Source organism: Crocodylus porosus, unplaced genomic scaffold, assembly GCF_001723895.1.
Source record: "Crocodylus porosus isolate Cpor-Errol unplaced genomic scaffold, CroPor_comp1, whole genome shotgun sequence".
NCBI lineage: Eukaryota > Metazoa > Chordata > Crocodylia > Crocodylidae > Crocodylus > Crocodylus porosus.
Genome location: NW_017728931.1, coordinates 121,293,076 through 121,304,858, shown reverse-complemented (window position 1 = coordinate 121,304,858; position 11,783 = coordinate 121,293,076). Strand labels below are relative to the sequence as shown.

The following is an 11,783-nucleotide window of genomic DNA, read 5'->3' as shown; positions in this document are numbered from 1 at the left end:
CACTCTGTACTGCATTTGGCTAGGCAGTACAGAGTTCTTCCCATTCCCATAGCCCCCACTGCCTCTGGCCAGGCAGCATGGGCCTTTTCCTTCTTTCTCCAGCTGGGCAGCAGGACTCTTCCCTGAGCAAACCTGCTCAACTGCATGGGACTCAGCCAGCCTGGTTCCTCCAGATCAAGTTTGCCATTGAGCAGCCAAGCAGGTGAGCAGAACACAGTAGGCACGATGGGCCCTAACCCCCTCACTCCTACTGGCCTCCCAGGCACAGAGCTGCAACAGACCCCTGCATCCTCAGGCCCTGTCTCACCTCTCTTCGCTCAATGCCCTGCCCCCATTCCATGTATTCCACTCTCCACAGCTGCATATAACACTTAGTCTGGACCACCCCGATTTAAAGGGTGTTCTAACAGACCCTGGATGTATTTGTAAACAATTTAAATACACGGAGGTTGGCAATGGATTATTTAAACAGTATTTTATTTGCTGAGGAGCTATCTGCATGCTGTCTTGTAAAAACTCTCTTTACTTTGTAAACAGACTCTTCTGGTTTAGAAGAACGGCAGACAGCATTTCTCATGTCTTTCTACCCTCCCAGTCCCAACTGGTAATTATGAAATTTAGAACTAAATGGTAACTTAAGTGCTATTTCTATTGAATTTGGTATAAGTGGAGCTTCTGAGATTATGGGTAGAGGTTAGTGTTTATAGGACAACAGACAAAGAAGACTGTAAGCAAGTCCTGAAATTAAGCTAAAACACAGAGACCGTTTTCTCTGCATTAGAAATGTGATTGAAATCATCATCTTCTGCTAAAGTGATAAGCCATAAAATCCATACCTGCCCATATTCTTCAAGATCTCCCTTGCCTTCCTCTAAAGTAACATAATCTCCTGTAGGCTTCCTGTGCAGCGACAATCTGCCCTTCTTTGACCTTTTGTTAGGATCAGCAACTGGATCCTTGAAGACATTCACCTGGAAATCATAGAAACAAGTTAGTGTAACATGATTTAAATATTTTTTTAAAAAGGCAAATATTCTAGTGAGTGCTCATATACATCATGCAGATGGGACCAGCCCAACTGCAGCATTAAAAAAAAGGACACAATTCAGATCTGAATAAATGAACTACGGAATGAGAATACATACCCCAAGGCCATTGGTTACTACATAACTGCATTTGAACGAACAATTCAAGAGATCCCTAGTTAATTTCTGCAACAAAGCTCCACCAGATCCAAAGGCAATATTTTCAATACTCCATTTATTCTCCTTCATTCCCTCCACAATCTAATAAAGATAAACAGTGATAAAGGAATGTATTTTTAGAGCATGCCACTTCCCATATCTTATTACATTATTTAACAAGATGTTCTTTTACTGACAATTAAACCAGCTAACATTAAGTTTCAAGAAGATACATGTAACAACTCAGGTCAATACTTGACGTTTTTAAGAGACTTTAGCCTGTGATAATTATAAAGTGTTACTGCTTGAGAACTCCATTATCCGCACTGTAATATTGAACATGGAATGCCACCTCTCCCCACTTCCCATAGCCAGAGGGATACAGTAGTACAATGCCCAGACAGCCGCAGAACTCAAAAGCAGAATTCATCCTTTGTCCTAACTGGCTTCTCATAGCACTCAGAGTTCAGACCGTTGTCAGGCTTGCAGGTAGACTTCAGCATTCAAGAAACCTCAACTGTTTGGACCAATACTGATCACTAACTACCAACTCCACAAAAAGGAGAACTGTAATGCATCTAATTCTAGATCACGCACCCTTAGAAACGCTGTACTAGGTTGGAAGGATAGGCTTCATAAAGAAAAACATTCATTTTTGCCCTCAAAGTTCTTGAGCATTTTTTTGGTATACTCAGTTGTTTTGTCATCTTTTCTGAAAGCTACAAGACCAAGGTTAAATGTAACCCCATCAACAGGCAATTTAAATACACAAAGCTTTTAGTCTGGAGTCGAGATTGATTGGATAGCCCTACCCACAATGGCCACAGAACAACAGTGGTTAAAGATCTGTTTGCCTGGACTGCCTTCTAGGCTGTTATAGCAGAGGCACATCATAGCCCCAGTCTAGAATTGGTCAGCGCTTGAGCCCCCAACCACTTATGCCTGCACGTCTTACTTTTGTTAGCAAATTCCAGGCAAGGAGATTTTTCTGTTATGAAGAGGAAGGCACATAACAAAATTTAAAATTTCTATCTTCCTTTCATATACCAGGCCATCCAGAAAGAGGGAAGGGGGAAGAACAGCATGGAGAGAGAAGTTTAAATGGGAAGTGTCAGATCGAAAGCTGCTACAGTCAAAGCAAGTCTTTGGCAATTTCCTGGGCTTGTCAAATACTCTGGAATTTTCCACTGCTTTGATTTCTTCAGGGCCTCAGTTCACAAAAGGAAATGTGAGGACAGCAAGGCCAAACAGACTGAGAAGTTAGAGTGCCTTTTAAGGGAGCACTTGAGCAGAACAAAAAGCGATTCAGTTCCAGGCAGGGTGAGAAGCCACTAGCCAAATTCAGGTCAGTAAGGGACTGCATCCATAGAAGGATTTTAGAGTCCCAGAGTTTCCCCATGCATCTAGACTGGTTTTGCAAGATACATTCTAATAAAATATTATTAGGTGAGAGGCCAACAGATGGTAACCAGTGAAAGACTGGCAGACCACAGCAGCTGAGCTATGACCTCTTAAGGATCTGCACAGATCTTTTGCCCATCAAGACTTTGCACAGGTTAGTGACTACCACCCCATCATGCCAGAGTGTGCTGACTTCTCCAACATAAGTTATCTTCCTTCATTTTAAGCTAAGTGAAGACTTATCCTTTTCACTCCTGTCTTCTTTAGTTCATCCTTAGAACCACTTTTCCTGCCTATTTTGAAGTTCCAGTACAGCACTGAATCTCCATATTCTGAAAAACAAGGCATTTCCCCACCAAAATATTCTTGGTAAGGATTAGCAGATCTCAAAGTTTAATCAATGACACCAATTGATGCATCTCCAAATTTTGTCAGCTTTAGGTTCCAGAAGGTAGCCTGAATGCTTTTGGGAAGACTATGAATTTAGAAAGCCATATTTCATGTGGCAGTAGCCCAACTGACATTTTATGAAGTCATAGAGTCATCCACAGATTGTAAGGCCGGAAGGGACCCTGGAAGATCACTGGGTCCAGCTCCATGCACCAAGCCATACCAAGGATAAATCAGCTTAAAATATTACATGTTTAATTCATAATTGGATTCTTTTGAGCAACTGTGTTCGACAGACATAGAAGAAATCAAGCAAGCAAGCGAGTCTTGTCTGAAAAGGGGATTTTTTTTTTTCAAACTCAGTTATTAACTTTTAAGTTTGCACATAGAGTTCATGTTAAGAATGAAGTTCAATGCAATACCATTTTAAAACAAGCCACAAGAAAATTAGATTTTCTTTTCAGGTAGTCACAGAATGAGCTACCCATCTTCCCCAGCAAGGTAATGTTCCCACAAATGGTTCACTTGTTAGATATCCTATATTCAAGATCCTAAAATTCAATACTAGCAACCTCTGTCACAAATGATGCATCAATGACAGGCGATTTATCAAGTCAAGTACCTGTATAATTACAGCTCTTGCATGCCATTGCTTTACTCCCACTGTCTAAGAAATAGACAAAGTAAGAATAGTTGAACAGAATCTTTGAAGCTGGGAGTTGTGTGCATGTATATATGAGAGCAAGAGCGAATGTAATTGCCAGAAGATGATGACACCCCGAGACAAAGCTGATTACTACTTTTCCAAGCAGGAAAAGAAGAAAAAAGAGAGACTTGCTTTAATTCTGTGCTGGCTTGGCCTTTATAGCCAGCAATGGATGCACATATTTTGATGTACAATGCAACAATCACTCCAAGTACAGTCAGTCCTGCTTTGTATTTAATTCCAGACAAGAGCACGTTCCATTTCCAGTATGTAGCATTTTTGAAATAACATGCTTTGATTTCATCTGTGATAAATGTTAAAAGTACAATTTCAGCAGAAAAAGGTTATGCACTCACCTACCAGACTGTCAGGCACCAGCAGTTTAATATGTAATGGTTTTGAATAAAATATGGATGGCTCAGTTATTCTTTTTAGCTTGCCTTTTAAGTTGCCTTCTCCACCAGATTTTTACATTAATAATAGTTTCTAACCTGCTTTGCATATACTTAAAAAAGCGTCCCCTTCAAAGCTACAAGCACCCCTTTAAATCTGAATGTAGATACTCATTTAAGGCATTACACAGCTGACAATCCAAGCTAGCCAATTACTACTACTGCTAAGGTACCATATACTCACATAGTGTACTTGAGAGGATACAAATAACACTCAACAGAAGGGATGCAACAAAAGGGATGGCTTGGGAGCATATGAGTTGCAACACTAACACTAGAAAATGAGTTTTGGTAACTCGCACTGTAAATTCTTTTGGGGATTTCAATAAATTAGTTTTATATATTATTAGTTGTTGCCAGCGTTTGGAATTAAGGCCAAGGTGGAGGTCAATAAAGCAGCTTTAAACGTTTAACTAGTTTTAAGAAACTCCAGATTAAGAGATGAATTGCTAGCTCCACTCAGATACATTAATTCATACCTCTTGCAGTGTGTTGATATCCACGCCATCTCCCTGAATAACTCGGATATAAGGTGGCAACACCCTGTAGCCTTTTGAATTTTCTACAATAGGGAACTTCTTCCCTAAGATCTCCAAAACCTGTACGAAAAAAACCCAAGAGAGGCAATCATTTGTACTTCCCCATTCCAGGAAAGAAACATATTACTATACTTACAGAATTACTTTTCGTAAGAAAATGACTGCATCACATAACCATACGTGTGGAAGAACAAAGTATTGCAGCCATTTTGCAGAGACTGGCAACAAGGAAATGGTTTAAAAACAGGAGGAGTTGGCAACCTTTTAGAAATGGAGGGCTGTATTAGAACAGTTTGCTCCGAAGACAGGCCACAACTTGCAACCTGGCCACCGCTGCTCCTGCTGTTAAATTGCCACCATCAGTCCAGCTTTACCAGCCATATGAGCTTGTTTGGTGGGTTGTTATACATGGGTTGCTGGCCCCTGGTTCAGGATACCACAAGGCCCGGGAAGATGCATACCTAAAGAAATCGATCAAAATTTAGTCTCCCCTTTCTTTCTGCTGATCCAAACTTTGGTAGTTAGGCTTGTGTCATTTTGAGGGATAGCCAGCATAGGTTTGTTGTGGGTAGGCCTTGCTTGACCAATCTCATTTCCTTCTATGACCAGGTGACTTATCACCTGGACAAAAGGGAAGAGGTTAATGTCATATATTTGGACTTTAAAAAAGCCTTTGACTTGGTGTCCCACAATGTCCTCATGGAAAAAATTGGACAACCGAGGCCTCGAGTTCACCACAGTCCAATGGCTGGGGAACTGGCTCTGAGGTCGGACCCAGGGAGTGGTAGCTGACAGAACCGAATCAACATGGCATCCCATGAAGCTTCCCCAAGGCTCCATTCTCAGACCTGTACTCTTTAATGTCTTCATAAAAGATCTGGACTCTGGTATCAGAAGTGGACTCGCCAGGTTTGCTAATGACAACAAACTTTTGGGAAGTGTCCGCACTTGAGGATAGGCTGGTGTTCTAGGCTGAACTCGATAGGTTTGCAAGGTGGGTGGGTGAAAACCTGATGGCATTCAAAATCAAGAGAAATGCAAGGTGCTCCACCTCACAGGAAAAAAACCCACATCATGCTTATAGGCTCGGCAATGCTACACTTGCTAGCATGACAGCCGAAAGAGATCTGGGGGTCATGACTGACCACAAGATTAACATGAGCCACTAATACGATACCGCAGCTGGCAAAGCAAACAAAAAAACTCTGGCTTGCATCTACCGATGCATCTCAAGCAAGACCGAGAATGTCATCCTCCCACTGTACTCTGCCTTGGTGAGGCCACAGCTGGGAGTACTGCATCAAATTCTGGGCTCCACAATTCAGGAAGGGCGTGGAGAAGCTTGAAAGAGTTCAGAGGAGAGCCACACACATGATCGGGGGGCAAGAGAACAGGTCTTGTGAAGAGAGGCTGAGAGCGATGGGACTCTTCATCCCAGACTCAAGGGAGACATGGTGGCAGCCTATAAGTACATAAGGGGTGTGCATCAGGATCTGGGGGAACACCTGTTCACCAGAGCACCCCAAGGGATGGCAAGGTCCAACAGCCACAAACTCCTGCAAGACTGTTTTAGGCTGGACATAAGGAAAAACTTCTTTACTGTCCAAACCCCTAAGGCCTGGAATAGATTATTTCCCAGAGGTGTGCAAGCACCTACTCTGGACACTTTCAAGAAACATTTGGATGCTTATCTTTCTGGGATTCTTTGACCCTACCTGACTTCCTGCCCCTTGGGCAGGGGGCTGGACCCAAAGATCTTACGATGTCCCTTCCAGCCCTGAAGTCTATGAAATCTATATAATTTTTTTCCAAGCATTCCACTATTCTGTGGGGTGACTCATGGCTCATTTGCTAAAGGCCAAGTGCCACTAGTTTAATATCAGAGCCTTACAGGTTTGGAACTTTTCCTTGCACCTATAGCTCAGGGCAGCTGATACTTTCAATATCACAGGCCTTTGAGTCTCCAGGTTTTTCCTTAAGTAGCAAGAAAGCTTCCTTTATTTTCTCATTTTATTAGTATTTAGTCAACCTCCTTTTTACTGCCTATTATATAGTGATGGTATCAAAGAACAGAATGCACTATCCAAGAAATCTTGCACATCATACTTGAAGATTTGAAGGCAACTTACAGAACAATGCATACTGACTGCTTTTGGAGGCATTCAGAATTAAAGTGAGACAAATATCTCCGAAAGAGTTCTTGGCCATTAAGCCAATCCAGTAAAAAGAAACGAACTTTTTAGAATGCAGGATAGGAGTTTCCTTAGATCAATGGTTCTCAACTTATTTTAGATTCAAGGCACTGCCTCCATAACTTCTGTAAACTGAGCAGCACCCCAATTAAAAAACAAAAGTTATTATAGTGCTTACCATCTTGCAGAGGGCGCACAGGAGCAGCCAGGCAGGGAGAGCCTGAGCCTGCCATTATCTGCTTATCTCCTCACACTTCCTTTGGGACACTTGACAAGATCTTGCAGCACCTAAGGGTGCCCTGGCACCCTGGGTTGAGAATCACTGCCTCAGACCAGTGTAAGTGAGGTACACTTCTGGATTCAACCCAGAAAAAGCTATCAGTTTTACTAAAAAAATTAATACAAAAAGTTCTCCATAGTTGTTAGCCAGACATTTAAAAACTCTTTACAAAAATATTTATTTTGAAACATATTACCTTTAACACAGTGTCAAGAGGATTTCCAGAGTCTGGTCTAATAATCAGTGGTGCCTCTGGACTTCTGGATTCAATTAAATGCCTTAAGTCTTCCCCCCATATTTTCTCACAAGCATTGTAGATGTCATAGCTGTCGCTGACTACAGATACAGGCACTGAAGAAAACTGTGTTACTATGTGTTCAAAAGCATCTTTTTCATGATCTTTCCCCCAAGCTGTAATGGTACTGGAGGGGTTAAAAAAAACAAACAAACAAACAAACAAACAAAAATAAAAAACCCAAAACACACACACACACACACACCAAAACAGGAATAAAGATTAGAGAGCTATTTTAGATAGGACTTCAAGCATCAAAACTTACGTTTTATATTGTAGTGCATAGAAAGGTACCCAATAAAGCCAATTATAATGCAAACTAGCCTAATCCTTCAGACTTTTCAAGCGATTTACATATTGTACAATACAGTTTAGCAAAGAAACTTTTCAAGTATTCTACCTCAGCATTTTTATTTATCCATCTCAGAGCGACGCAACAACCTTGCATCCTAGTTTCTCTCAGGATCAGCCCCCTCAATCTCCAGGCTAAGAGATTACTAACAAGCATTCACACTCAGCTCCATGTCTTCTTCCTGCAGCAGTCCTGCAGTTGGCCAGGGTGAAGCAATTTGATTTACTAGTTTAAACCTGGAGAGGCTTTGAAAACCAAGTTTGAAGATTAACTTTTTAAGTTGTTTTTTTTTAAATCTGCAGTTAAAATAATCCAGCATTAAGGGCTGTCACAATCAGGGAATCTTATTTTACTTTCGTGAAACCTACTATAATGGGGAGAGAAGAAAAAAAAAAAAGAGCACTGATATCTAAGATTCTAGCAAACATAGGATCATAGGAAAAAAATAGGACTGGAAGGGACCCCATATGACCATCTAGTTCAGCCCCTTGCTCAAGACAGGATCATCCCTGACTTAGACCATCCCAGCAAAGCATCCATCCAACCTGCTCTTGAATACTTCCTCCGATGCAGATTCCACATCCTCCCCGAGTAGCTTGACCATCCTCACAGTTCAAAAACTTCTCTTAATCTTCAACCTAAGTTTCCTTTGCCACAGCTTGAGGCCATTACTCCTAGCTCTATCCCCCTACAGCCACAGAGAAAGCCCATCTCCATCCACTCAGTCATCTCCCTTCTGATATTCAAAGCTTGTTAACACCCCCCCACCCAGTCTTCTCTTCACCAGACTAAATAACTGTAGCTCTTTCAGCCTTTCTGCAAAAAAGTCTTGCTTCCCAGGCATCTATTCATTTTTGTTACTTTCTGCTGGATTCTTTCCGATTTGTCCGCATTCTTGAAGCGTAACGCCTGAAATTGGACACAGTATTCCAGCTGAGGCTTCACCAGTGCCTCAGACTTCTGTATTGTTACTTTTCATCACTACCTCTCTGGGTTGGGAGTGGGTAATTTGCAAGCCTGCTGCCTTCCTTGGATGTGGTAGCTGTTTCTCAGAGAGACTTCTGTTAATACAACCCAGGATGCTGTTGGCTTTTTGGGGTGGGCAACAAGTGTACACTGTTGGCTTATAGTCAGCTTATGGTCCACTGAAACCACCAGGTCCTCCTCTGCAGTACCACAGCCTAACCAATCATTTCTCAGTCTGGATTGGAATAATTGCAATGTCCCAACATAAGTATATGACTCTGACCTTGTCTTTGTTGAATTTCACCTAGTTGATTGTGGACAATTTCAGTGTACCTAGGTCATTCTGAATCCTGCCTCTACCTTACAGTGTCTGCATCTCCATCTAACCTGATGTCACCTAAAGAATGTGACAAGTGTGCATTCAATCCCATTGTCCAAATCATCAGTGAAGACATTACACAGTACTGGACCTGTAGTCAATTAACACCAATTGGGAGTTCTGAGAGTCTGTTCACAAGTTCTTTTTTGATGGCAAAACCAACTCCATGTGTCCGTGCTTCCTCTTTTGCTCTCTCTCCCCCCAGAAGGTGCATCCTCGACTTTCTTCTTTCAGATGCCCTTCTCCAGCACGTCAAGTTTCAGATAGGGCAGCAATGGCAATGTTGAACTTCCACAGTTCACGAGAGACGATTGCTCTCCTTCGCCCGGGGCAATCACTATTCGTGTAGTGCATTAAGGTTCGTACATTCCAGGTTCCAAAAAACATTTTTTTATCTTAGTGACCAGATAGAGGTGATCCCACTGGACACTTATCCAGCCAGGAACTGATTGAGACAGACTGTTTGGGGCACCCTTTCTAGCCCCCTCCCCATGTGGAGTGAGCAGAGTAGATCCTAAATACGACTTCTCAGTTGTGGGTGCAGCTGCTGAACTGCTCATACTGCCTTTCTCCCCGAACAAGACAACTGAAGCAAACACCCACCGCTGATGTGCCGGTCCATGACTAAGAACTTCCAGATCTCAGTCCTGTCCCCATTGCCACTAGCTGATTGCCGTAGGACTTCCACTGTGCAGAGCAAATGCATAGTTCCCATAAGGAAGATGTCTATGCATGATTTCTTTTAGTGTGAGGATATTGTTGCACAGTCCTTGACAAATAGGGATCCAAGTCAAATGGCATGGAATCTGAGATGATTGGAGACCCTTGAAATGCTGTAGCCTTCATCCGCCTTCACAGTCACTGAAAAGGGAGTTATACTTTTCTTCCATCTGTCCTGTCACTGAGACCTTCTTGGATAAGCTCTTATTCAGGAAATCTCCTCCTTGAACTTGCCGCCATAAGTGACCCTACCAGGAGCATAAAGCTCCTGACAACATTGCTCTCAGGATCACTGGAACATGCAAGCCTCTCCACCACTACAAGGTGGTGATCCCCAGAGGTCTCATTGACTGGAAATTGAAAACTTTCTATACCTGACAGAATGACATCAACTCTGCCATCAAGAAAAAAAAGCACACCAACAAGCAAAAATCAGCAGTGCAAAGGAGAACTGAAGAATGAGTGGTGGATTCAGAAAAATCAAAAGAAATCTAACATTTTGCTGACATCCGTGACACTTGTTGCTTCTTCAGTGCTACCAAAGCTGTCTATGGCCCTAGCACTCAAGGCCTTAATCCTCAAAGATCAAAGGATGGAACAACACTCCTGAAAGACATCAATGCTTGCCAGAAAGAACATTTCCAGGACCTTCTGAATTGCGACTCAACTGTCAATGAAGATGAGATCAACAACTTTCCGCAAAAAGCAAATCAGAGAAGACCTCCGTTTGCTGCCTACCCTGGCAGCAGTTGGGAACGCCATTAGGAAAATGAAGAATAACAAGGCAGCTGGTGTCGACAGAATACCTGCAGAGATTTTCAAAAGGAGGAAGAGAACAACTTATGCATCAACTTCATGTCCTCATCCTTAAAATCTGGAACAAGGAAATCCCAGCCGACCTAAGGGATGCCTTGATTATTACTATCTTCAAGAAGGGGGACAGAGCTGATTGCAGAAAATACTGAGGCATCTCATTGTTGGCCACTGCTGGGAAAGTCAACGGCATAGCTCGTATCCTCACCAACTGCCTCCTCCCACTTGCGGAAGAAATTCTTCCAGAATCTCAAAGTGACTTCAGACCATCTTGAGGAACTGTGGACATGATCTTTACAGTACGTGAAATCTAGGAGAAGTGTCATAAGCAAAACTGACCTCTTTGTTTGGCCTTCGACTTCTCTAGAACCTTTGATTCTGTAAACTGTAAAGCCCTACGGAAAACCTTGTCCAAAACTGGTTGCCCAAACAAATTCAGTGTTCTGAGACTTCTCCATGACATGTCAGCAAGGGTTCTCAGTAACAGGAGTCAAACAATCATTTGAGGTGAAAACCCGAGTGAAGCAAGGTTGCGTCATTGCCGCAACTTTGTTTTCCGTCTTCATCTCCACCATAATGCACCTCGTTGACAGAAAGCTCCGACCTGAAATTGAAACTGTATAGAATGAATGGAAGACTTTTCAACCTCAACAGACTCAAGTCCAAAACGAAGACCACAACATCCATAATGGAGCTCTAGTATGCAGATGATAATGCTGTCATTGCTCAATCTGAAATGGACTTCCAAACCATTCTTAATGTACCTCTTGGAAGTCTACAAGAGTATTGGCCTAACTCTAGACATCAACAAAACCTAAGTCCATTACCAACCTGCTCCAAATGGAAAAACATACACCCCCGTCCATTCAAATCAATGGAGAATTGCTGGAGAACATGGATCACTTCATCTATCTTGGAAGCCATCTTTCATCAAAGACAGACATTGATGCGGAAATATAACACCGCATGAAATATGCGAACGCAGCCTTTGGACATCCAAGTAAGAGAGTGTCTTTTTAAATCATGACATCCTTGCTGAAATGAAGCTCTTGGTTTATTGATCCATTGTCATTCCAACTCTGCTGTATGGCTTGGAAACTTGAAACACATACAG

General features: G+C 42.3%; 1 protein-coding gene across 1 annotated transcript in view; it reads right to left on the bottom strand.

Moving 5' to 3' along the window:
- NAMPT (nicotinamide phosphoribosyltransferase) overlaps positions 1 to 11,783 on the bottom strand; it is a 42,972-nt gene that overhangs the window by 8,711 nt on the left and 22,478 nt on the right. The window contains exons 7-10 of the mRNA XM_019543559.1: positions 7,341 to 7,566; positions 4,613 to 4,732; positions 1,146 to 1,286; positions 837 to 971 (exon numbers count right to left, since the gene is read on the bottom strand). Coding sequence (XP_019399104.1) covers positions 837 to 971; positions 1,146 to 1,286; positions 4,613 to 4,732; positions 7,341 to 7,566 — 622 coding nt within the window. The remainder of the gene's footprint in view (positions 1 to 836; positions 972 to 1,145; positions 1,287 to 4,612; positions 4,733 to 7,340; positions 7,567 to 11,783) is intronic.